Source organism: Polyodon spathula, chromosome 24 (assembly GCF_017654505.1).
Source record: "Polyodon spathula isolate WHYD16114869_AA chromosome 24, ASM1765450v1, whole genome shotgun sequence".
In the NCBI taxonomy this organism is placed as follows: domain Eukaryota; kingdom Metazoa; phylum Chordata; class Actinopteri; order Acipenseriformes; family Polyodontidae; genus Polyodon; species Polyodon spathula.
In genome coordinates, this window is record NC_054557.1 from 13,041,836 (window position 1) to 13,069,699 (window position 27,864).

Below are 27,864 nucleotides of genomic sequence, written 5' to 3' on the forward strand. Positions count from 1 at the left end.
AATAATACTTTACAACAATTAGTTTCAAGGGACAAGCACGTGGTGATTGATGTGCTGGTGGATATGAGTCCAAGGTAACAGCTATTACAGTGGGTGGCATCACCTTATGGAATTAACACATTTTGGTTCATAAAGTCAAATGAAGCCTGTTGAATAATATTATGTTGACATATTTCTGCATTGTAGTTTTCCATATGCATATTTGTTGGTGGCTGGCAGGGATAGGGTTCATTTCTGTCCCTGCCAGATGGGTGTGGCTGTGTTGGCACAGCCACAGGTTCAATTATTTTTGTTAAATTAATTGATGTCGCCTGCCTGTAGCAAGCAGGTATTTAAACAGCAGCAAAATGTTTGTCCAGGGCAGTCTCCAGTCTGTGTGAAGAGAGAGGCAGTGATTGTGAACCTGTGTGGTGTAAAAAAATGTTTATGTTTGTTAACAGGTAAACAGCTTAGCTGTCCAGTCTTGTTAGTTTAGGGACTGAGAAAGAGTTAGTACTCCATGTGTGAGTTAGTTGTTTTTTTTGCTTTGTTTTGGTTTTCTTTTATTTCTGTAATTAATAAAAGCACACAAAAGTGCTTAAAAACTTTTGCCTGGGTCTGTGAAAAGGGGCTATGAACCTTTCAAAATAAGTAAAATATTTTCCAACACACACACACACACACACACACACACACACACACACACACACACACACACACACACACACACACACACACACATACATATATACCCTGTCGTTTTGTAACCTTTCTGTGCTAAAAGGCAGATTTTTAGACTATCAAGTCACTTTGATTAAAGAAAAACCTGAATCATGTCCTTAGGCATACTAACAATGGTGTGAGTTTTGAACATGAAACCAAACCCCACACTTGAGTCAAATAATCTGGATCTGATACTTTTGGTATCTTTGCATTAAATTAGGACCATACAAAGGGCCCCCACTGCTATTCAAGGACACAGGAGAGGTACAGAGTTACATTAGAGGAAGTAGGTATATGAGATCCTGATGCTGGAAGAATTATTTATCTGAAATTGATTTCACTGCTTAGCTTGATTGAGTGGACACTTACACTGAAAAACTAAGATTACTATAGAACTGAAACATTACTGGATGGGAATGAGAACAATAGTGCACGCGGGAGGATGGGCTGTGGATTATAAACATCAGCTCTAAGGCCAGGAGTAAGACATGCTGCATTTGCACAAAGGCACACACAGCCCTCCTTGAGGTCTTCGCTGTATCGGATTGGTCCACATGTGCATCACACAGACAATGGGGTTTATTTTAATGATCTTCATATCAACGGATTATAATACCCCTGCCCTAAACCTCATAACCACCCTGCTCTAACAAAAGCCACACTTCTAAAAGGTATTGATAATGTCAACCCAGGGGACTTTTTTGACCTGAAAAAAGAAACAAGAACCAGAGGTCACAAATGGAGATTAGGTTAAGGGGCATTCAGAACAGAAATTAGGAGGTACTTTTTTACATAGAAAATTGTGGGAGTCTGGATCCAACTCCCCAGTAATGGTGTTGAAGCTGACAACCTGGGATCCTTCAAGAAGCTTCTTGATGAGATTCTGGGATCAATACGCTACTAACAACCAAATGAACAAGATGGGCTGAATGGTCTCCTCTCGTTTGTAACCTTTCTTATGTTCATAAGCCTCTTTCCACTGTTTTTATTTTAAATTACATTTAGTGGAGTTAATAAAGGGGGTGAATAAACTATACCAAGTGCCAGAATTGTAAGGTTAAAGGGTTAAATCAATATTAAGATCTACCATAGTTATGATTCTTAAAATTCTTAAGATTCTTAACACTGGGTAACCTTGATGTTTTCTTAATGAATGGGTTTTACTCCCTCTTCCAGACAGCACCTCTTACTAGACTAGTGTAATCAGGCAGGTGTTTATTTTGTGTGTGATTGACCAAAATGGGAATATATAATATACCTTTGTTGTTACTGTGAAGATGTGTAATTAATTATATAGCCAAGACACAAAGCTGGTGGGTTTTTTATTTTTTTTTTATTTTTACTTCTAGGAGTCATGTCAGCAGTCCACTAACAATCTCAAAATAGTTACTTTTTTGGGTCCACTTTATATATCTGTGGGCTTTTCTTATGCCCCATGGAAACAGAGTGCATTTTAACCAGGTCAGCCAAAACAAATTCTCTGGAAGTAAAGAATAGGCTCTCTTGTCTGCAAAAGAAGCAGGGGTGACACTAAAGGGCACAACAGCACTTTCATCTAGGCATGCATGTTGGATCTGCTTTTGTGCAAATCATGTTGAGGCCTGTGCCCTGTACAGAAGCAGTGCAAAGGGCTGCGTATGAGTTAGTTTTCATCATTTACCACATCAAACAGGGTCAAACAGAGACCCAAGCAAAGTTCAGTTCTTCCACATGGATGATTATTACTTTCTCTGGCAGCGACTCCAAAATGGTATCTCTATATCGGAAAAGGGAGAGAACAGTGGAGTGCACCAATTCCAAAATCTCTTTAAATCTCTTCTAAGGAAGTATGCAAAATGAAAATAAAAGAGCATACAGAATAAACAGAAATGGCTTTTTTTCCACTCCTTTGAAAGTAACTCCTTCCCTTTCTGCTAGTGCGATATCCTTAACTAATCTGTCGGAAACATTAAGTCATACCATGGCATAAAAACACCCTTCAAGAGCAAAGAAGGTAGACTGAAAGGGAAACGTGTGGTTTTTTTTTTTTACACATACTGTACATTAATCCTTTTAAGTGTGTTAAAGATGGGATTTAGATAGTCCCTTAATATCTTTTAGTAGACCCTTTTTACCCTTCCTGTTGTAAATACTAACGTCCAACACCAAAATACTACAGTATATCTTTCTGTTTGTTTTTTTTTTTTCTAACTACAGCGGATTCATATTGCTTGTTTAAAACACAGTAAAAAGGCTTTTTGTTTACACTAGCAGGCTTTCACTGGTAACTAGCAACCTGAAATGCTTCATTTTGATTGATTGTCCAACTTTCTATGAGGTTTATAATAAAGATTATTAACATTTTCAAATGCCCTTTACACTGACTCAAACATATTCTTAAAAATAACATGTATCTGAACCATGAACCAACTGCTCTCAAAATATATATATATATATATATATATATATTATATATATATATATATATATATATATATATATATATATATATATATATATATATATATATATATATATATATTATAATGTGGTTTATTTATTTATTTAAAAAAATCAACTGGCATGGATCTCCAGTTCCATGCTGGTACATCTGTTTGGGTAAAGTGAATTGTCTGCGTCACGATGGGGTCATTCGCAAGACAATCCCAAGCCAAACACAGATTTCGGGTTTCTAAAAATGCCAATTAACCCCAAGCCGAGGGGGTGGAGCCAAGGTTTAGTTTCCACTTGGGGTCCATTTGCAGATGTACATATAGATATACAAAGTGGAAACATGTTTGAATTAGTACTGGTAGTTTACAGTTTGTGTTATTTTTGTGGATTTCAGAGACCTTATGGATCTCATAAAGGAAGAGAAAGAGTATTAAGCCCAGTGCTGGTTCTTATCTCCCCAAAAAGTGTATTTTCCTTTGCACAGCTCAATAAGGGTCAATGTTCAACCTACCTCTTACTTGGAATATACTTTTTAAAACAAAAACATTCAGATGAATTGTGCCAAGAAGGCATCATTCTATCTTTAAACTTCAAGGAAGTGCATAATAAACTATTACTGGTTACAGCAACATGTAAAACAAAAATGATCCAAGCTAGACTGGAGAAAATAGAATTTGTTTTAAATCCATTTTTGTTTTGTGTTTTGCCATTTGATGCTTTTAAGCATTTTCTTACTTTTAACTTGAGTTGAGTTGAGAACTTGAGTTTAAGCACAGAATACCTTGCATGCACGACAACGCAGGTGACTGTTTTTTGAACTACTAAATAAAACAGCATGACTTTTCCATTAAAAACAAAAAGTCACATCTTTGAAGTTGCATCAAATTCTCCAGCTCCCAATCAGCCTAATCCCTTGCTCATCCAAATACAGTATCGCTTTCTCAACTAAATCAACACGCTTTGACTTTTGGTTATTGCCATTTGACTCCAGGCCTATTAAAGGAAAAACAATCCCTGCAAAGAATAATTTGCTAAGCATGTCGAAGAGAGGAGTTGAGGGGCTCTCACAATGCCCAACATTGTCGACCTGACAAGTAATTAGCATCAATCACAAAACCCTCTTTCAACCTCAATCATTCTCTGAAATGTTGCTTTAATGTACAAAAAGCAGCCACACAGATCTAGAGCTTATATACACAAAGAATAATGTTCTGGCTAACACAGTGTATTGGAAATGAAGAAGATGACTGTAACAGTACCTTTAATAAAGGGAGGGGGGGGGTGTTCAAGTATCTTTCTTTACTGTATTTCTGTTTCCTCTCCAATGTTAACAGTGCTATAAATACTCCGCTTTTGGTTCAGTAAAAGCTCTCTCGTAGTGGCAGTTTGACAGATTGGCAAGTATTTAAAAGTCAAAGGTTCCTCCACAATCTTTTCAGCAAAGGTACAAATATACATTTGTATTAATAAAGCAAACAGGTTTACCTTGCAGAATACTAATGATCAGAACAGTTCAAATCTTTTAGACAAGCAAGTCAGTGACCTCTCTCTGGCCTTTACAGAGGCAAAGAAAGGTCTACATTTCCTCAGTGGGTGCGACCCCTCAGAAACTCATTTCCAATCACCCGATTTTATCAGCAATGTAAACCTAAACCCTATTGTCATATCATGCTCGTTTCTTCATGAAAGTAATCCAGCATTCCTTATTGCTGATGACAGAACGATTCAGAAGGCTTAACTCTGAAATAATAACCACTAGTTCCGCACAGGAAACTTCATAAATATTTACAAATGACCACAGCTTTGATCACTGAAAGACAAGACCATCCCCAGTGTTCTCTGCTCCACGGACCCGTGTGTGTGTGGAGGGCACTGGCTGGGGCAGTGCTATACAAGCCCATTGTCTTTTGTGTATTGCTGCAATATCAGAATCAACTTGCACTGGCTCTTATCTGTTGGAATACTATTTACAACAAGACTTGTATTTAAACAAAAACCAAAAAGAAAACTGTGGCCCTAAGGAGAAAAAAAAACAGATTTGTACAGCCAGAAAGCCTTTCTATCCATTATATAATAAAAACTGAATAGTTTTTTTTTGTTTGTTTTTTTTTTCATTTAGTGATTTGTGTGCAAAATGCACTGAAATTTGTGTGGGAATGAGAACGAGAATGAAATTAAAATGCCAATACAGAACAATACATACACGAGGGATTAAACAGGTTATACCAGAGGGGCTTTATGAATATTTGCTGTTGAAATCATGGAGGGGCGGGGGTCCTATGGTCTTCTAAAATCCTTGCATGATGTGAGAACCATTCTCTCTCAGTGCTTGAAACAGATGGTCTCAACAGTCAGTTGTTTTCCCAGGGCCAGGCTGTTTAGGACCTCACATGATTATTAAACAGATGGTCATAAAAGCAGGCACCCCAGCAGGAGATACAATATCACATGTTCCCATTTGAAGAATTGATTATCTTGGTGCTCGATCGTTAAGGAATTCTGAACAGTATTCTCAAATGCTCGTTCTCTTTGGCATGTACTATATGTGGTATCTGGTACCTTAATACAATAACTTGCTTAAACTCTTGTCTTTTAAACATACCACAATTAGTGTCGCCTTTGTTTTGAGCATTTCAATTCAGACGTAAAGCCTATAGCTTACAAGACCATGTTAAGCAAAGCTAAAATAAAGTGAAAATAAAGCCAAAATACAAACCAGACATTTTAACAAAAAAACTAAAAAGCCGTTTGTGCCTTAAAGGGTAACCATGTTTTCATTTTCACTACCCCTGGAAAGGAAACCCTCAATTACTGCAAGTGTGAAGTGCTAAGCACTGAGACAATGATGTACTTATCGATGACATGTAAACACTGCTATGGGTTTGTGTGGGTTACACTCCTGCTGCTCTTCAACCAGAAATGACTGGTGTGCTGATGTTTTATCTGAGCCTGTGCTCAGCTGGGGACGCATTCAGTTCTGTGTGCTTGTGTCTGGACAAGGCTCAATGATAAGGGCTCACCTTGCTGGACAGGGTTCTGGATTGCAGATTCGAATCATTTCAGGGGGACGACTGGAGCCATCACATAGAGCATCACCTACAGCTTTTCGTTCCTGCTTATTCAGACACACCACAATGGCTTCTTGTTTTCCTGCGAACATAACCCCTTCAGTACCATTCAAACAGAACACAATGTGCTCAAGACCTTCTGGAATGTGCTTCCTGTTTCTGCTGGGTCTTCAAATCTTTTCATTTATTAGCTGAGTTTTCTTTATACCGGTCTTTACCCTCACAGATTAAACATCCTTTGTTTTAAAAATTGCATTCACTCGTGCAAAACAATAACCAGATTTCTTGCTGTATGTATTTTGCCCGAGTTTTACTCAAGCACGAGAAAACATGATGTTTTACATTGGCTTAGAGTCCAGGACCAAGCTTTTCAAATAAATCTCCCCCTCGCAATAAATCTTGCAATACTAACTTTTCATATGCAAGAAAATCCAAAACAAGCCAAAAAATTCTACCTTGGCACAACCTGCCTCCCCTGCCATGGCTAATGTGCAAGGCTCTGATCCTTAAACAGGGACTCTTAAAATACATCTGTCCTATTAGAATATCTCAGACTGCGCAATTCCTATATAAATGTGATCACAATAAAGGTGATTATTTCCAGTAATACAGAACAGCTTTTATATTGAATGCAGATACCTCCTGCGCATGAAGCTGAGCATGAGGTGAACCCTTCATACTCCCAGTCACACAGCTCCTCGTCATCATAGAGAGGAATGGAGGGCTGGTACACAGCAGGATCCCCGTCACACGGTCCCAGGTTACAGCCTCGCTCTGTCAGGGGCTTCGAGTCCTCACACTCATCGTCGGGCAGCTCGGCCTCCGTCTGGGAAAAAGAGAGGAGGACTCGGCACGTCACCTGCCGCGTCTGTCTGCCAGGCCCGCAGGTCACACTGCACGGTGACCAGGCTTTGGGAATGTACCTTTGGGACACAAAAAGCAGAAAGACAGGCAGGTTCAGGATCTGCGGCTCAGAGGATACACTGTCAGAGCAGCACACAGATGGGCTGCCTCTCAGTTTCTCTTGGGACTTAAATGTGTTACATTCAGGGCATGTCTGTACTAAACAAACAGTTATATAACAAGCACTTTTCCCTTGGGCAGTGACTCCAGTGTCCTGGCCAAATTAAACAGTTTGAAAATGAGAATGCTTGCTGGATGAGCATCCTGTTTTATGCCAGTTACACACAGGATACATCATGAATGTTTATGGAGTGCTTCTGTTAAGCCAAGGTTGAGGCTGGCCGTCCTCTTAAGTGAAACAGCCACAGCACTCCACGAACGTTTATTGAGTATTCTTTATATTCACTGTAATTTTAACTGTAAAATTAAACAGCTGCAATTGAGAGAATTACCCTCCTCAGATCAAGCTCAACATCTGCTTAGCAACGCAGCACAATTTGGAACAACGTGATTCGCCCAGTAATTGGATTTGAATGAATGCAAGATAGATTCCAAACTGAGAGCTGATAAAAACAACATTCACTCAGCAGCGAAAAAAGACATCATTCAATGCTGGATCTCTCAACACAATGAAGTGCTGTAACTTCCCTTTCTTTTCTTTTTTCTTCTTGACGAAAACCATACCTGCCTGCTGTAAATATTCTTAACGGTACTCTTGACTCCAGTCTGAACTGTCCATATTCCACTCCACATCTAGTGACTTGTCTTATCTGCTGGGGGGGGGGAGCACTTCCCATTAATGAACCTTTCCTCATAAAACTACTGGACAGTAAAATCTGCAAACTATAACTTTTCTTCGATGTCAAGCAAATCGTCTAGCACAGGCCTTCCCTTACATAAGATGTAACATTTATGCAAGTGCCAAGAATCTGTAATTCATATGACTGCTGGAAGAATGTGATATTTATACATTATGGTTTTGTTTTTTTTGTGACCCTGCCGTGATAAATTCTTTCAGGCCAAGACAATTAACTGGGTTTGAAGAGCTTGAGTCTTGGCACAGGGATTTACGTAGTGTCGCATTGTCGAGCTACAAGCACATCAGGATAGCAGCTTTCATTTCAAAGACAATTGCAGTTGGGAGATGTTCCTGATTCTCCAGTACTGGTGATGAATTTCATTATTAGGAAGTTTGTTCCAGTTTTTAATGACTACTACAGCCAATTTTCTGTACTTGTTTTCAACATTTATAGACTGAACAGCTGTCAGCGGTCAGAAATAAATGGCTGCATAAAACAAAAAATACAAAAATGAAAATGCAGTCATCTGTTAATGATTATTGTTGCCTAAGAATATTCCTCATGTCCTTACCAAAAAGTTTTTTTGTTCAGATTTTTTTTTCTTTTTGGGGAATGATTTAATAAGCAAGCAATGCAATGGAAATGCTTTTGCAACCTAATTTCATTTCTGTGAAAAGAAAGATGTTTAAATAAATTTATGGAAATCCAGTATATTTTATTGGTTAAGAACAAAAAAAACATTAAAAAATTATAGCGTTTCGGCTTAGCATTGCCTTTATTGGGACATTGTTTTTATCGGGGTGTCCTGATGAAAGCTGAGCTAAAAAGCATTGGTTTTTAATGTTTTGTATTGTCAGTAAAGCATTTTGTTTCATATGTGAGTTGCAGGATTTCATTACACTTATTTACACATCTTTCTTTTCACAGAAATAGAACAAGGTTGCAAAAACATTTCTATTGTGTAGTTTGTTTATTTCTTTGTCTTGCACAAACATGCAAGGAAATTATCTTGTGACAGATGAACAATCAGTACCATATTTTTAAACAAACCAAGTGAAATGTAGAGGTTTCTATGTGTACCTAAGCTGTTTCTTAATTTCTTATGAAATCATTCCCAAACAATGTTCTCTGAAAAAAAAAAACGTTCCTGTCCGCTTACAGCTGTTTAGCATATAAATGTTGAAAACAAGTCTGGAAAATTGGCAACTAAAAACTGGAACAAACTAATATTGAAAATCACCATCAGTACAGGAGAATTTAACACATACTTGACTTGAGAGATATGTCGAATGTCACTGTATTTCACACCAAGCTTTTCTTAAGGATGTGAATCTTAAGTTTGCTAATGACACATGAGTTGGTTTTAATAATAAGCTACATGAGGTCTTGACCCCCTGTCGTTCCTGCAAACTCATTGTGACAGCCCGATGAATAACGTTGTTCGTTTTAATAAGTTATACATTTTATGCAGGAAACGGACTAATTAATACTGCAATAGAAACAAACTGGCAATTGTTAAAAAGTCAGTTATAGCTCTGTAATGTTTTGATAGAACAGAGTTACAGGTGATTTCACAGTAAAAACTGACAAGAAAAACACTGGATACAAAGCTCTATTAAGGTACAGACTTCTGGTGTTTAAAGAAGACGTAGTCTGCTGGGATAATAAGGAAATAAAGGATTATAATCCTCAATGACAAGACATGTGTTTAATCTGTTCATGAACTGGTAAAGGGGGAAAGCTTTCTTTGTTGTGCTAAAACCATGGTAGCTCCTAGACTGAAGATAAATAGTGTTATTATCACAGACATAAAAAAGCATTTTTAGAGCATGTTTATGATAATTACTTATATTTCATGCAGTGATTTAGTAAAATAAAACCATTACTTGCAGCGAGCTGTCAGCTTATACTGTATTGGGAGCAAAACAAGCAATGTTCTTACGTGGCAAAACATAATTCTGTTGACTTTACAAGCACTAGGGTTGCCACCTGTCCAGGTTTGACCGGAACTGGCATCTGTGTCCAGGTAGCAGGAATTAACACGGCCAAATGTCTGGGCTTAAGTGAAACGCATAAGAAGAACCAACCTTCCTTTAATATTTTAATTTATATACATTAGTTGCTTAAAGGATTTCCACTATCTTATAAAAACTGTACTGTTTAGTACTGATCTGTACATTCTACAACAAACATGTAAAACAATCTAATACAGTACTGAGCTTGTGTGCATTTTGGCACTAGAGAGATTTTAGGTCTGAGGATCCTTCACTCTGAACTTGAAAATCCAAGTGAATATGGTGGCGTCTTGTCACCTCCTTGCCAAATTTCAATCCCACCAACCCCCACTGTAGTCATAAATGAGTAAAGTGACAATTCAGTTTGGCGATTGAGTCAACAGAGTAAAAACAAAAACTTTTTTTTTTTTTTGTCCTCATTCCGCTATAGATTAACATTGAGTTTACAGCCCCAGCCCAAGGCCAATGTCCATATAGACTTCCCCTTCGCTTCCAAGCCTCAGAAAGAGCAGACCCACTGCTCCTGGGTTTAATCAGCAGGCTTCAGAGCTCTGCTCCAGAGTACGGGCTATGCTGAAAGGGCTACCTGTATAAATGACTTCAAATCTATAGGATTGTGAATAACATTATAAGGGACGGCTTAAGGGGACCCAGCTGTGAGCTGAAAAGGGAAAGACTGGGCAGCCAAGCTTTCAACATCAACGAATTCCAGGGATGTCTGGGCTGTACCCTTGCCCCTGTAAAGGTAAGGGTGTTAGGTCTGGCAAAGAGCAGCTAAAGTCACATCTTGGACTGATATTCTAGAACCTCTTCAGTTATCTTATTCTACTGCAATAGTCAAATTACTTTATGTTTGCCCTACATAACAGCATAGCAATGTGAGTACATCAGCACATCTTTATAACAAAGGCATCCAAAAGCATCAATAAGCAAATGGGAATTTTAGAGCAAATATGAAATGACAGAAGGGTTCTGCAAATGTATAAACTGGGCAACAAAATAACTTATTAACAAACAAGTCTTTAATCACTTGAAATTTCTTACATGAGCCAGGACCATATCAAATGCTTCATTCATTACTTCTGGGTTTATTTCCCCAGTGTGTACGTGTTTTGTGCAATAACACGTATGCACATTGAACTTCAACCATCCCAATATCGAGATTTAAAAATTAGTTAAAGCAGCTAAACTGCCCATGCTTAGTGATAAATGTTAAACTGTATCAAATAGCTGGATTTGGCACGGTGGAGGTTATTAAACAAGTCTAATTGGTCCCAGCTTTCTACTATATCCAATCACATGGGTATTAATACCAAAATAAATGCACTTTCTGAAGCTGCAGTAATAAAATAAAACTGCAATTTAAAAAGGTTTCTCAGATCAATGATAGATGTCAACTGCCACCACGTTCCCTAATTGACAAGTGAAAAGGTCACATCTGGATTTTTCTTGGCTCTGCTCCGTGAACACTTAGACACATTTACCTTGCATTCTTGTGAACTTTTACTCTTTATACTTTTCTGAGTCTCTTCTTGGTGGACCAGAGGCAACAGTATTTATCATCTCAAACTGATTTGGCAGGGTTTTTGGTTTTGTGGGTTTGAAAATGCAGCTGCCTTTAGTCCCCTGACCTCTATTAAGAAAATCTAATTTCAGAGTTTGAAAAGATAGTTCTAAGAATAGAACAAACTGGGAGTTGATACAGTGTGTGCGTTCACTCAGACTGGTGGCAAGCTAAACTGAGTAAATATACTGCTAAGGTTTGAAAAACAACAAAAGGCTTCTTTAGATGACAATACAGTACCCTGTATGTGCAAGCATTTGGAAGTTGTATTAAATACAAAGATGAAATAAAACACATAGGGATATTGAAATGTGGTGGGATCAGTCAATCCCAGTAACTACAGTAGCATCACCCCACCAGCAGTGCTGTGACAAGCACTTGTCATATTAGCAGACACCCCTGATGCTGTAGGAGGTACGAGAGGTCGCTAAGCACTCTGTGACTTCATATGAATATCAGCCGTCTTCTGATCTGTCAATCTACAATTCGCACACACAGAAAACCCATGCACACATACTATATAACAGAGAAAAACATGATCCTTTTTGCTTCTAATTGCTGTTCCCCTTTTCGTACCTCTGAGGGTTTTCTCATAATTGGAAATGTGGGACGTGCATATTTTTAGCTTTGAGAAACAGTTTTATGAAGGAGCAGATGAAAATGAACGGATGTGAACTCACGTAGGCTCCTCTGAAGCAGCTCTGGGCTCCTCCAGTTCCTGTGCTTGTTTAAACCAGGGCAGCTTAGCTTCCACAGGAAGTTTTTCTGGAAGAGCAGAATGCATAAATCATTCATTGGAGTCTTTGGAGTCATGCAGGGATAGAATACTTAAAAAGCATTATTCACTCCCAGTTAGTGGAATCTGTAAAGCACCATTTAACCCTTTCCTATTGGATCAGCCTGGAGTTATGATGGCCCCCTTTGACAGGATTATTAATCATAACCTTCCCTCGTGCCAATCACAAGCCAGAAAATACCCCCACATACACATACACACACACACATTGTGGTGACAAGACGGGCCATTCATCAGCCAAAGTCTCTCGCACTGAGAAAACCGGTTCCTGAACGCAAAGAAAAATATGTTGAAAGATTTCTTTCTTTTCAGATTGAGGATTGTTAATCACTTTATAACAGCACTCAGCATTTACAGTTTTATCTCTCAGATGTGAATGAGAGAGCCGCTGCTTGACTGCGCTGCCTCCCCTGTACATTCTCTCTCTCGGCCATCCATCTTCTCAGCTGCCATGGTACTAAATGAGAGGCATGGGTTGATTTCTCCCTTGATAAAACATTTTCCTCTCTCAGTCTTAGCACAAAAACTAACTGAATGGCTAAGTATGTAAGAGGGTTGGAGAGGTTTATTATCCTTTAAATATAAACAAACATCCTAGGTTTCTAAATCAGGTCCTAAATCTGTCTATCAATCTGTGAAACATTCATCAGATTTGAGTTTGAGAGAGAGGCGGGTCTGGACTGATTGCTTTCTGTTGGCGATGCCTGCATCCCATCATTGTCTTCCTTTAAAAAATGTTACCAGCTCATTAGGCTTAAATGTCTCCCCAGCCAGTGTAGGACTTCAGGCTCGTTCCTGAGGTGACCAAGGTCAGATAATTTAAAAAAGAGAGAAGGAAGTCTGAAAGCGAACTTTCTACTAATTAGAAACAGTTGAAGACATGTTTAGGCAGTATTGCACTTAAGCAAATGAAGGAAACACCTTTCAAGTCAATCGAAAAAAAATTTTCACTTACATACCTATTTATTGATGATGCGCCAAGGAGAGATCAATAACTTGTGCCATGCATTTTACATGGGAGGTCTGCTTCTGTACAATTTTATCCAAGATTTCCAAGTTCAGGGCTGTTACAATCATGGCTGTGCAATTTTGAAAATTGAAACGTACCAGTTCTGTGTTTGCTATGCGTACCTTTGGGCTTGTAGCATGCAATGGGCACCACACACTCTTCTTTGATGTGGGGCTTCAGCTGCAGATTACACCCCCCTATGTGCTGGCCATGGTGATCAATGCAAAGAACCACTCGGTAACGTAGCCCTCGACCACAGGTAACAGTGCACTGAAAGAAACAAAAAAATAAGCCTAGAACTGTAAGATGAGACTTTTGTAACAACAGAGATCATCATGAGCTACTGTATTGCCTTAAAAAAATGGTTAGCGATGAGTCACTCTTACAAATACAATAATGTACAATAGGTGATCAGAGGGAATTGAAGAATGCCATCCATTCTGTGAAATGATCCTTCCTTCTGTAGTATTGTTATATCAATGATGACATGAATGGCAGATATTTGAAGCAGTTAATCTATGGTAGTACTGCAGTCTGCTTTAATCTTCTGTATTGAATGGCTAATTGACTTTATCATCCTCCCCTGTATTACAGCTTTACCTACCTGGGACCACTCCATTGTTATCCACTTGGGGCAGTCAAACAGGTTGCAGGTTTGCATTAGTGTTGGCTTAGGCGTGTACATGCACTTCCACTCCTCCACCTGCAGGATCTCCCCATGCATGGTCTCCTCCACACACACGATGCTCCGTCTCTGAATGCCACCCCCGCAAGACACGGAACAGGCCGTCCAGGGATTGTGCTCCCAGCTAGGGAAACAAATAAGTTTTTAGCAAATTACATTTTTAATGTTCCTAGTTTGGTAAGAGACCTTGAATAACAATCACATAATGTATGTTCTTCATGTCAAATGAAAGTACTGTTAATAACAACTGTAGACGAGGGTGAGTAGGTTATCAGTACATCATTTTAAGTATAAATAATGTGTTTATGGAGGAGGCAAAAATGGTATGTAACTGGTACAGAACCTCATTATTAATGATCATAAATCAACCCTGTTGCATTCATAATCATCACCTACACTACTCTGTAGGAAGCTGCCAGAGGCAAAGGTCAAACTCCAACTTAGCTTCAATGACCTGCAAAATCAATCAAGCGAATGATGCACCAACATAAACAGTTGCTAGATAATATTTAGTCTGCGGGCGCATTTAAAATACTAGAAATGTATTAATGCTTAGCTGTAATATAATGCTGGTCTTCCCTTTTATCTTTAGATCCCCTTCCAAAAAATGCAAAGCTTGTTCATGTAAAAGCAAAGGAGAAGGGCTGCTGCAGTTCAGAAAGGAAATGGCTCATAGTCCAGGGGTGGAAACTTCCTAGGACAACAGTTTATCTCCACTAGACAGAAGTTGCTTCATTTGAAAGCTGATGAGCTCTGTTCAGCCGATCTCAACAGAGGAGTTTGTGGTTCAGGTTCATTTCATACAGCTGATTACAAAAAAGGGATAGAATACAATACAAGCAGATGCACTAACTCATGGAACTCAAGTGCATCCAACCAAAGTGCAGTACGTCTGTGTGGAGAATTACTCACCGAGGAAGGGGCTGGAAGTGGTCGTAAGGCATGATCTCTTTAAATCCATCACTGTGGGGTATAATTAATGTGCGTTATAAGCTAAATATCATTTAAAAAAAGTAATTAAAAAGGTCGGATTTAAACCGAAAAATGAATGAAAAATAAGAATAATCCTGCAACGAATGCTGTATGTCTACACAATTTCCACATTAGCAAATGTTTGTGAAATTATATGACTGTATCAGTTCTTTTTAGTTCAACACCGTCTCTAACACACCTTGCGGGGCAGGGATCCATGCTGCACTCCTTCAGTTTGGGTTTGGGTTTCTTGTTCTCAGGATAATAGTGACAGTATTGGTCAGATACCGCGCGGTTTAAACGAACATCCATACACTCTGCAGAGTTTAGCTGATAGCCTGAGATGCAGAAAATGTACAGTAATAATACAGAGCACACAGTTATGGAATACATAACATCAGTGATTTTGAAACCTCAGTTCAGAAGAAAAAATAGCTGAATATGAACTAAAAGCACTAAGATTTTGAAAATGGGGCATCAGAAGCAATTTCAAAATCTTAGAGCCGCTGGTAATTCTAAATGGCATTGATGACGTTTTTATCACATCATCACATTCTACGCTGCAACTACACAGTGCATAACCAAACATACTAATCATGTGTAACTCCACATGTAGTTACATAGTTATAGCACAGTAATTACACCTACATACCTTGTAATTACAGTTTGATTATGCCTCAACACTAAAAGTGTTAGGCAATGAATCAACTCTTTAGTTCTTTGCTTACCTCCTCCGCATGTGACAGTGCAAGGGAAGAAGTCCGTCTCTCTCCATTGATGGCTAATGGGATGATAGAAGACGAATTGCACCAGAGTGTCTCTGGAAGCAGCATACCTCACCTGCAGGGATACACAAGTGTGTACATACTCACCATGGCTTCTGAGGTTAGATAAAGGAGAAACAGTTTGGTTGCAAAGTGGTTGCATTTTACTTGAGGTAAGACCTACAATGGCTTTCTCTGACCTGCACATACTTTGTAACCTCCCTAAAAGGCTAATTAAATATGTAATGAAGTGTTTGTGTTAGTTGACAAGGAAACTCAGTGCAAGCATAGGCATTGATCATACAGAGCTGGTATCATTTACCATTCTAAATGATGGAGCTTCACTATCTTGTGTGTGAGTGGCAGCACAGAAAACAAGAATACCTGCAGAGGGGACCTGTTGTTGAATAAGGCTGTTAATTGGGTGTTTCTTTGGGGTGTTTGCCATACTGTAGCAATCAAACATCAATCACTCAGAACAAGTTTTCAAAGTCACTGACATTCAGCATTATTGTATGGCACTGACTGAATGCATGCCTTGGCATTGGAAATAAATTGACGGCTTGTGTATGTAAATAGAAAAAAACAACTTTTCCCAGGAAATAGTCAAAAAACCTAAATATTGCTGAAACGTCTTAGTTTCATTCCATGTCTGAAAGAGTAAATTGAGCAACATCTTGGACTCTATGAAATAAACAGCTGTTCAACTATGTAATGTTAAATATGATTCCAAGCGGTCGCATTTTAAGCTTCAGAAAATTAAGACTATGCGATGAAATGCTTGGCCATACTTCTGCAGTTAGATGTCATGCCAAAAATTAGTCTAGAACAAATTAAGTTTGTTTTAATGCCAGTAACTTTTTTTTCATTGTCAAAATCCAACAATTATTGCAAACAATATATACTTTTATAGACCAATCTATTTCCCAAAGTAAACATTACTGAACAGGATAATTTGTCATTAATTGGTCTAACAGGCTTGAGTCCAAATATTAAATAGTGTGACATTACTTGTTCCGTATTTAATACATAATCTCATACATGAGCAGCAATATCTTCCTCCACAAGACACACTTTGGAGACAATGATTAGAACAGCCATTTCATATCCCTTCAATTTACCATTCAAGCGACTCATTTGGTTTCCTTATAATGGAAACATCAAAGCAACTGCATCATATTGTATAAAACTTCACAGGTCATTTACAGTACCTACATTAGTAAGCCACATTTGCTGATAATCACAGCAGTACCCATCCAATAGAGCCAATACCAGAATTACAGACTACTAACCAAAACCTTCTTTAAAAGGTCCAGGAATAAATAGTAATACCAGCCCAGTTGTTTTGTGATTTAAAAGACAATGCAATGCATACTTGTTCAGTTAAATCCACAGCGTCTAGTGTGCCCACTGGATTAAACATCAGTGTTATACAAGCACAGCATCGTACAAACTAGCCAAGGCTTTAAATGCCCATTGCTGAATAAGGAATAATTGATTTCCAATCCCACTGTATGAAAACAGAGCTATTTCCTTTCAGTGATTAGCTACTGAAACCACAGCGACTTTTCCCATAAATCAGATGGATAAAGTATCAGTGGTTTCCCCTTTGTTTGAAATCGTTGCTTCATTTTGTAAAAACAAACTCCTCACTCTTACCTTTATATTAAAGTCAGCACCCAACGGCCCTTGAATCCTGAAACTCTGCTTGTCTGGGTCCTTCTGAAACTCTACTGTTGTGTTCTCTATTAGGAATGATCCAGGGGAATTAAAACTGTGCTCCCCTGTCTGCCCTTGCAAGGTTTTTGAGTCAATAACTGAAAGAAATGTATACAAATATAATAACATGCATAATATATACCATATATACAGATCTTAATATCATTAAGATACAATGTAAGTTAATAGATACAATGCAACTCAATCAAATGCGAATGACAGCCTCTACAAGATACTGTCGAATAAATTAGGTAAAAATGTATCCAATGTCCATCATTAATTAGTAACAGCTTTTAAAGCTTGCATCTTGAAACAATTAACAATGATCAATGTTTGCCATGTCATGCTTAAGTTACTGCCAAACAACCATTACAATTTCATTTACAAAGGGAAAAAGAATATATATTTTCTGACTAGCTTTAGGTAATATTTAGTTTAATTTAAGTTCATGAACTTGACTCTCATGCACAGGGCATGTGAACAGATATTACCTCTTATTTTCCAGGTTTTTTTGTTTGTTTGCTTTTTTGCATGAGTTATTTTAAGAACACAGCAATATCTGTGTTGTCCTTTCCATTCTTACTATCAATTCTTGGCAATAGCTTATCAAAAAACCACAGTGTCAACTTCCAGACCACACAGCAGAAATATCTACTAAATCAAAAGAACTACATCTGGATTTTGCTGTTGCTGGTGTTGCTGTTGATGTGAATTTTGCTAAAAGAAAATCAAAACGGCTTGTTAGAAAGGAAAGATGCTGGCATCGCTTTATTTTTAGTGTCATACATGAGTATTTAATTAATATGCAATTAACCATTTGTTGAAGTTGTGTTACATGTTAATAAACTCAGTAGGTGTGACATGCATGCGTGTGTCTATCATTAGACTACTATTTGAACGCATGGCAATCACATGGTTTAAAAGAGCATTATTTAGGTAGTGTGGATAGCATATAGAATAATGACGGTAAAGTCAACATACATATGAAATATGAGCTCAAATGGCAATCTAATGATAGATACAGATATGCATGTTATATCTGTTGACTGTTCATTAAACTGAACTCAATTGTTCAATTGAACTAAACATCAGCAAATGGTTAACTGAATATTAAGTAAATACTTATTTATGCCACTCAAAATAAAGCGTTACCAGGATTTTTATTTGAAATTGAAACCGCCTCAATCCTACAGTAAGAACAAGTCAGGTGAAAAACTGTTCCAAGTCCACACAGTTTTAATAGAATAGATTTCAAAACCCTGGTTAGCACCCCTCTAGCCTCTAATTATTTTTGAAACACTGTAGCTGTCTATCCTTGCCAAAAACAACAAGAATAACCAAGATTTTTACACATTAGTCAATATGCATGAGTTACAATAATAGAAACAAGACGGTTAATGATGCTAGGGGACAGGCTGGGTAGACGTTATCAGAGGTAAAGGGGTTAATAACGGGTATTCAGAGAACAGAGAAAACGCCCAAGAAGCATTAGTTATTTCTATCCTTATGAACCTAATACCAGGCAGACCATTACAGAACACTATTCCAAGGTGTGGGGCAATGTAATGTCACTGTGCCTCCCCAGTTGTTTTGCAACTTAAAAGACAATGCATAATTGCTCAGTTAAATCCACAGCTTCTAGTGTGGCCATTGGATAAAACATTAGTGTTATAGGGGGCAGTGCACAATTGGCTGAGCATCACCCAAGGGGGGTGGGGCTTAGGTCGTCCAGGGTGTCCTCGGCTCACTGCGCACCAGCGACCCCTGTAGTCTGGCTGGGCGCCTGCGGGCTTGCCAGTAAGCTGCCCAGAGCTGCAAGGTCCTCCGACCCTGTAGCTCTGAGCTGGCTGCATGGTGAGTCTGCAATGTGAAAAAAAGTGGTCGACTGACGGCACATGCTTGGGAGGACAGCGTGTGCTCTTCTTCGCCACTCCTGAGTCAGCGCTGGGGTGGTAGCTGTGAGTTGAGCCTAAAAATAATTGGATATGCCAAATTGGGAGAAAATAATAAAATAATTGGTGTTATATGAGCATCATGCAAACCAGCTAAGCCTTTTAATGCCCATTGCATAACAAGGAATGCTTGATTTCCAATCCCTTTTTATGATAACAAAGCTACCTCTTCTCATGTTGTTTAGCTGCTAAAACCACTGCAACTGTTCCCATAAATCAGATGTCTGAAACACTGGCCAAGTAGTAACCAGATGTTCAGGAAAAGAACAAATATGTGGCATCTGACAGCTCAAGGTTAACTTGGGGAGAGTGAATTTATACTAACGACTTAACCTCGTGTGGGGTCTGCCTTATATTGAAAGTGATCCCCTATCTATAAAACTGTCTGTAACAGTAACTGAATGCATTTTACACATAGCATAATCATATTGTTCAAAAGCACTGTCTTAACTCCTAAAAGCAAACAAGAAGTCAGGTTTTCAAGTCATATGAAATAATGTCCGTGGCAGAATACAATGTAACCCAATAACAAGTTATATAATTATCAGTAAAATGGTTTGAATTGGATTTTTATTTTAAACACAGCTGCTCACAGCTTTGTTATATACAGCAGGAGAGTATAAGGTTAATATTATTACACAAATATTTGATCCATGTTTTTAAAGCATTGTTTTTGTACAGTGTAAATAGGATCACATCTATTGAATTGAAAAGTTACCTAGGGGTGTTTAAAGGCAGGGGTGTCCAATCGTGGTCATGGAGGGCCATTCCACTCCAGGTTTAACAGGTAAAATGAGATCTTTAACTCAATTTAACAATTTATAGTTGGGTTGGAACAAAGACCAAAACTGGGAGGACCAACTTTGGCCACCCCTGCTTTAGGGTTTTGTTACATGATCATATCTGATTCAGCTGTTTTGTTTTTTATGCACATTTTGGTATACTTACTCAGGTGATCCGGTCCTTTTGCAGTGATTCTAACATTACGACTTCCATATGGGACTGCAATCACGGTTTCCTCTGCTATAAAAAAAAAAAAAAAAAAAAAAAAACTTCACTGTCTACACTGTATATTAATCCATCTATTAATAGCTTTTTTGTCTTTGCAATACTGCATAGAAATGAAGAGACACAGTACCATGACATATCAAAGCCATAGTTTAGTATCTTGTACAAAATACATATTCCATGTTACAATATATAACCCGTAAACTGAATCGGTTCTATATGTCCTATTCAACATAATTTCTCCACAAAGCTGGACTTTCGTTTAGGAGTAGCTATAAATAGCATCAGCCTTCTCTTGCTGTCAAACACCAGGCTCTTCTCCTGAGTGATTAGATAAACAGAACCCTCCTTCTCCAGCACAAAACACACATCCATTCGAAATGACCAGCCCTGCAAGCACACACCCTCTAACACATGTATACACGTATAAACACACACCTGTGGGGAGCTGCACTAGGATGCGAGTCTGAGCCTCTGATTAAGAGATTGTGAGTGATGTCATCAAGGAAATGTAACTAGCGGCACTATTTGCTTTCACCACTTTGTGATGACGACATCAGAGAAACAGACCACTTGTTATGTTGTCCAGACTCCGAGAAGTGTTATATTTTCCAATTGGAGGGGGTAAAAAAATGGAAGGAGCAAAAGCAAATATATTGACGATTGTAATGTGGCCGAACATGCTGTAGAAGCAGACCGTAGCAGAAAACATTGATTGCATGCGTCCACTAAAAAGACTCATCAGTGGTTGCTGGTACTCAATCATGTTTATGAGATAATGATGCACACCTGCCAGGGTCCTGCTCTGCTTTGATAGGGAACTTGTTTTTGCTAAAGAACCCTAGTCTTTAGGATATGGAGATTTTTTTTTTTTAAATATTACAATAAAAACCTGCATGAAACTGCAGTTACTTGTCCTAAGAATCCTAACTAACCGCTCAGATAATAACCAAAAGTAGCCCTGAAGTTCTAAATCTTCACTGTTATTCTGACAGGGCGTGGCATTGGGACAGTATACCACAATGCACTGGGCTGCACATCAAGTCTTTATAGCAGCAATACGAAGGTGGATTGCAAGCCAACTGGAGCTGGATGGTGACAAAAATCTAATCTAAAAGCACTCGCATTTACAGCCTCTTTGAAACAGCTGTGCAGCTGTGTAATTATTTCTTCTACTTGACCTGCACAGCCTCCCTACCATTTGAAACCAATAAACAAGGCTGATGACCAAGCCTTTAGATTGAATACATTTTACTGAACAGCATTATCTCGTACCCACTATCGGATAGCTATAACCTACGATGTTAGGATTAGAGTACTGTAACCACTGTTTGGGTCCTTTATAAACAAACTTTCATAAATGACACTTAACTGGCGAAACTGGCAAAATCTCGAAAGGAATCGGGGGGAGCTGGGATGTTTTCCAGTGGCTGAATAATTGTAAAACATGCTGAGTGCTGTTTAGTTATTTGGGAATGCACCATGCAAAGAATCTGCTAAATAGATTTTCATCAATGAGCAATGCCACTTTTTATTGCTGCTGCTGTTGTAAAAAAGCTTATTACCAGGATAATTCAAATGCCTATTGCTTTTTACATATACAGTATTGTATCAGTTTAGCCACCCATTGTGTTGTGTAAAGTTCTTAGAATTGCTGAGGAATTGTAAGTTAATTTGCAGTCTTGTGCATCAAAGGTTAAAGAGTTCGTCACGCTAGAAAGAACAAAACTTTATGCAATCGAGTGGGTGGATTTAGGTTCTGAATTCATGCATCATTACCATTTTGATCAACAGAGAGAAATCTCCAAATGACTAGAAAAAATAAGGCATTCAGTACCAGATAGCTTCTAAGATAATGCTGGGATATCAAAATGCCCAGCGGAAATCCCCAAACTTTTCCAAAACCCAGTTGTTGTTTTTCATTATTTTTTTAAATGACTGATTAATGTTTACTTATTTGCCTCTCCTAGATCCTTATGTTTTGCATAGCGATTATATTAAGCGGTCTGTTCAATTACAGTGCTAAAGTATTCAGAGCCATCCTGAAGTCACTTACATAGGCGTTTTCTGCACCTCCAAAACACTGTATTTATATAGTGGTTCGTCATGTTTGACTTTCAGAGACTAGCCCATCTGTTCTGTGGCAGCATTAGACACAAGCCCATCAAAACTAAAAGCATGGTGCACTAATTGAAGCAAGGAGGAGAGCAGATTACGACAATCACTCTGCTATTTAGCAGCAAGGAAGCTGTTCATCTTCAAGGCAGTTTCTCATACAGAAAAGCCAAGGGTCAGACATTACAGAACTACCTTGGATGAAATCCGCGGCCCATCGTGAAGCGTGAACAACAGCTTTCGTGATCTCATATACGAAGACATCCTATAGAGCTGCTTTCAAAGAGGAAACCAGCTCTATATATCACAACAGAAGGCTGCAGTTTTCAACAGCTGTTACATCTGCCTGACCCAGGGTCAAAAAACATATAAAATAAATTAATGAGTTCATCAGTCTCATATCCATTATAATTCCGATTGCTGTTGTCTTAGTGGCTCGCAATGCTATGAATCACATCTCCCTTTGATTCTTGTTTGTTTCATAGGTGTATGAAGAGGGACCAAAGAGTGCCTTTATTGGTAATGTTGTACTGATAAAGCCAAGCAGGTCTGTTACTAACAGCTAGCTAAAGAAATATTCATGTGAGCCATACTGATAGAGTCCCATACTGCTAAGTTCATTACCGACTCTGGAAGGACACATCCTGTACAGTACTTGCGGGCTGTGCTCCCTACAGAACAGTACCCCCATTGATAGAGATGTCTCTAGTCAGAGCACAGGGTCGCATGCCTATCCCTGTGGCTCTGACTACCCATGTGTGGTATAACAAGTGTGAGCAGCACTTTCCTCAGCAGGTGAAACAGATGTGAGCTTGTTATCAAGCTCTATGACAAAGTTATTTTGGCTGGTTTGAATAACAATGTTGTACAAGCATTAAACCACGAATAATCATGAGCAGCTCTCAGGAAATTAGGTGGCTTACAAAATAACGATAACATTAAAGCTATGTAAACATTTCAGCATTTGAACTGTACAAGCTGGTGACAGACTCTGAAGGAGGCAAAGTGGAGACGATAAAGAAGGAAAATCTCAACCACAATAGCGCATGTTTTTCACCAAGGTAGTCTTTCACCATTAGTGCAGTCTTTTGTTTTTTTAAACATACAATATCTTTGTAATTCTCTCATTAGATTGCACAAAAAAGTAATGTTTTAACTATCTTACAGCAGCGTAATTGCAATATATATTTACTTTAACATCTGAAGAAAATTAAAGCAAATGATCCTACAGGGACAACGGTATACATTATGAACGTAGAAGGGCTTTGTATTGTAATAAGGTTGTTAAAATGTTGTCTTGCTGATTTTAAAACAGACTTTTTTAAACTGCAATAATGAAGGCACACACCCTTTACAGGGTGTGCGTTATTGACTCACAACAGGTCCTGCATGCTGGGCACCTATTTAATAATAAACAAGTAATCAATTGGCTGTACAGTAGTGAAGACTGAACGAGAAGGATGATTTTATTCCCCACCTGATCTACACCCCAGGGCTATCAAAACAATCACAGTTATGCAGGAATGCATGCTATGCAGGAGACAAAAATGATAAGTCATACATTTCGTTAACCCTACATGCCAGGTTCACTCATGGTGAGTGAGATCCCAGTCCTGAAAATAGTTCTTGAACACAGGAATGCAGGGTTCCAAGGATATAGATCTCACTCTTTACCTGATTGACCCTACTGGTTCAACACAGCCAAAGAGATGGGGTAACTCTAGGTTCAAGAAATACCAATACAGTCATTAACATAAAGCGATCACCACTTACAAACCTGCAGGCCTGAATCATCCTTATTTTGTAGTGATTCTACATATCAAAAGTCAATATTTTATTCTGTTTTTTTATTATGTTGGGGCAACATTTTGAACATGTTGGTATTTTGTCATAAACAACAAGAAATCAGAAAGAAGGGCAACCGTTTACTAGCCTCATACAATGCATTAATGACCTTGAACAAACAAAAGTTCTAATATATATATATATATATATATATATATATATATATATATATATATATATATATATATATATATATATATATATATATATTCTATTTAAGATGGTTGTGCTCAAAGTGTAACAGTGAAACAGTCCTAAGCTTAAGTTTCAATATAAATCCCTAGGTGAATAGCTGCTCCCAGCTGTAGTTTATACAGATATTATATTTTCTTCAAACATGTCCAGCTAGTCATCCTTACATCCGCAGTTCCTAGACTTTGAACTGAGAGACCCTGTGATACATTTATATTACTGCCCAAAAATGTTCCTAGACATGACTGTCTTGATCACATTAAGCACTGAGTGCACTTAAAAGAAAATGTGATTATAAGAAAGAAAGTGTGAGGTTTACAAAAAGCTGCACATTTAATGCATTTTTTTAAAATTTTGTATTATTATTGTAAATATCTGCATGGCCGGATTTATTTTCTCTAACGGCAAACCTCTGCCAACAACTGACCAAAGCTAGTGGGATGCCAACAACTTTGTTTGATGCCCTAAAATAATTGAATTTGAAAATATTACTCTGCGTATTTATATAGTACAGTAAGTGTAACCAGATACTTTAATAATGTAAACAAAGTCCCATAACCCTAACCCTAAAACCTGTTTATCCGAAAAAGATTATATTATATGAGATTAATTTGTAAAGACATAAGAATGGCAAAATGCCGATGATAAAATGATATCTCCACGAAATATCATGAGCTGTATCCAGAAAGACTTGAGCTTTAGTGCAGTGAAATGCATCTGCACAGGGGAATTATAAGGCAAACATATTCCTACTTGATGGAGTGTAACAAGCTTGGGTGACCTAAAAAAAGGTTGGGTTTAGCTGAGTTCTCTGTACTGAGTGGTCTGCTTGCTGTTTGAGAGAAGTTACTAAAGAACCCATTTTGTTGGGTTTTGTTGGTTTTAAAGACAAAAACAAGGTCCTTGTTAGCACACAAATGGTAGGCCGACATCGGTCAACTAAAAACACAAACTCAAGAAATGTCTTTCAACAGTTCCATCCTGCATGAGTCAATCGCTTCTCATGATAGTGCTTTAATTAATCTGTTCATCCTGCATGAGTCAACCCCTACTCTTGAAAGTGTTTTAATAGTTAAACATTAACATCAGCAGCACCATTGGTTTAAAAGGGTGAGACCACGGCTCTACAGGGTAATCTACAGTGCACTACAGTAATGAAAACCCAACTAGCATCATACAGGATTTACCATAAGCACGTTAAAGCTTGTTTTGAATGCGTTCACTGGCCTACAAGCCCATGCAGTTGAGTTTGAGATGTAATATCGCACGTGTTCCTCATTTTGTAACTGGATTTGTGGTACAAAACTATGCATACAATTAGAACCCAATTACAAAAGGTTTTGCCAACTCCTTAAACACTGTAAACACATGGAAATGTAATTGCAGTGTACTTTAGTTAGCGGGTAAGATAAAAACAAGTTAAAATTACAAAGACCCATATGCAGTTAATACAAATTTGTAATGGGGAAACTACAAACTAAAATGTCCTCTTTGCTGTTGTACTGAAATGTTTTTAGAACCCCCAATTAAGCTCTAATGTTTTTATTATGGTTAACAAAAAAATATTGGGGGCCAAAACAGGAATTATGAAATAAGATGTTATAATCTAACATAAGAAAAAAAACAAATGCTGCATGCTAATAAATAAACTCTAGGATGCTGGCCTAGATGCAAATATTGTATTTGAATGAACTGCGGTTCACAGCCTGTGTGATAACTATAAACAAACTGGGCGAAACAGGTGCCAAAGTGCAGCAAGTGGGCCTTCAAGCGGTTTGTGTAGCTCTGAAAGTACATTTTTGCAGTAGTTGTGAACTCCTGGTGTACCTACGTTTTTCTGGAGAGACGTGTGTCTTCGATTGTCCCCTCACGAGGCGGCACGTGGAACCGTCTCCTGCACAGACCCCGCAGTTGTCTTCCTTGGCGTTGCTCCCAAGTTGCCGATCACAGCCCACAGCCTGCCAACATCAACAGGACAGTCACGAGGAGGGCATCTCGCACAGTACACACGTTTCTGGTATTATCTTTATTGTTACATGATCCTTCTCATTTTTTTTCCTTTTCCTTTTTAAGAACCTGGCCTCATTCTGTCAAAGTATAACCATGTTCCCTGATTGCTGCTTTATAGAATGCACACAGGCACTAATTGACCACAACAAAGACAAATATTTATTGGGTTACAACTTTTTATATCCTGGGCATTTATTTGCAATGTTATAGCATCTTTACAAACTCATCAAAGTTTCTTATTATTAGTTATTTTACCCTTAACCCATAATACACAGTCCCAGAGAAATCTGGAACAGAATGGTGACAGAGTGGCAACTGGCTCACCAGCAACCAGTGCCTGTCAAAGCTTTGCTCACCTCAACTCTTGTCAATAAATCAATCCGACAGATTTTCTTGAATGTGGTGAACCCAAGAGAGTCTCCAGTAACACATGGCTCTCGAGTCTGGTTACAATGTAAATGCCAGCCGTTCACTTACTTGATCCCAAACTTCACTGACGAGACACCAATACACACTTTGTAGGTTATTTGCCATTAAATCAAGACCCAAACTTGGCATTGTGCCCTGCTTAGAGTCATTCAAAACTGCCAGCAGAACAGAGAATTAGGTGAGCTTCAGGAGATGCCAGCATTCACAAAAGCGCTTTTAAAGCAAAGCCGACAAGGCATCTTTATCTGTCACTAATATTGTTTACATTTTAAACTTTGCATGCATTTCATTTCATTTCTTTCTTTCTTTCTCTTTCTTTCTTTCTTTCTTTCTTTCTCTTACACAAGCTTCGGCCAGCTCTGCTTTTCCCATTAGTACAAACTAATAATGCTATCAAGAGAAAATTGAATTTAAGGGCACACAAGCAAAATGTTTATTTTTGTAGTTAAAAGAGAGTTAAAAAAGCACCTCTCCAAGCTAGCTGGACAAATCACTAAATTACTTTGGAGCACCTGGGAGTGGAAACTTTTTTGAAGTCAAAAAGGAAGCCCATATTAGAAGAGAACTGGACTTACATAAATAAGTTGGGAATCGTAATTATTGTCAAAAGGAAATGCATACAATATAACTGTTGTGAAAATGCCATTACCTAATATTAAAATACCACCCACTGACCTACATTGTTGGCAGCTAAAGCATATTTGTATAAACATGTAAATGACTTTCAGACTGTCAAAGGTAAAATTCATTCATTGACTGTGGTTTCTTTAACGATTGGGAAAAATGTATCAATTAAAAGATCAAAGAATGACTTCACAGGAAATGTTTTAACTCTGATTAAAGGTAGTTTTGCTAGACTATGAATAAAGGAAGGAAATGTACA

At 38.2% G+C, this 27,864-nt stretch overlaps 1 protein-coding gene across 5 annotated transcripts in view; it reads right to left on the bottom strand.

Moving 5' to 3' along the window:
* The window catches only part of LOC121298852 (ADAMTS-like protein 3), a 126,964-nt gene that overhangs the window by 27,216 nt on the left and 71,884 nt on the right, over positions 1-27,864 (bottom strand). For 4 of the 5 annotated variants that reach the window (XM_041226103.1, XM_041226101.1, XM_041226104.1 and 1 more), the window contains 11 exons: positions 26,374-26,500; positions 20,331-20,405; positions 17,371-17,528; positions 15,676-15,787; positions 15,147-15,285; positions 14,888-14,938; positions 13,895-14,099; positions 13,413-13,560; positions 12,166-12,250; positions 6,843-7,126; positions 6,156-6,285 (listed from right to left, as the gene is read on the bottom strand). In XM_041226103.1, coding sequence (XP_041082037.1) covers positions 6,156-6,285; positions 6,843-7,126; positions 12,166-12,250; positions 13,413-13,560; positions 13,895-14,099; positions 14,888-14,938; positions 15,147-15,285; positions 15,676-15,787; positions 17,371-17,528; positions 20,331-20,405; positions 26,374-26,500 — 1,514 coding nt within the window. Of the gene's footprint in view, positions 1-6,155; positions 6,286-6,842; positions 7,127-12,161; positions 12,251-13,412; positions 13,561-13,894; positions 14,100-14,887; positions 14,939-15,146; positions 15,286-15,675; positions 15,788-17,370; positions 17,529-20,330; positions 20,406-26,373; positions 26,501-27,864 lie in introns of those variants that run through there. The other variant, XM_041226105.1, reaches the window with a different exon arrangement.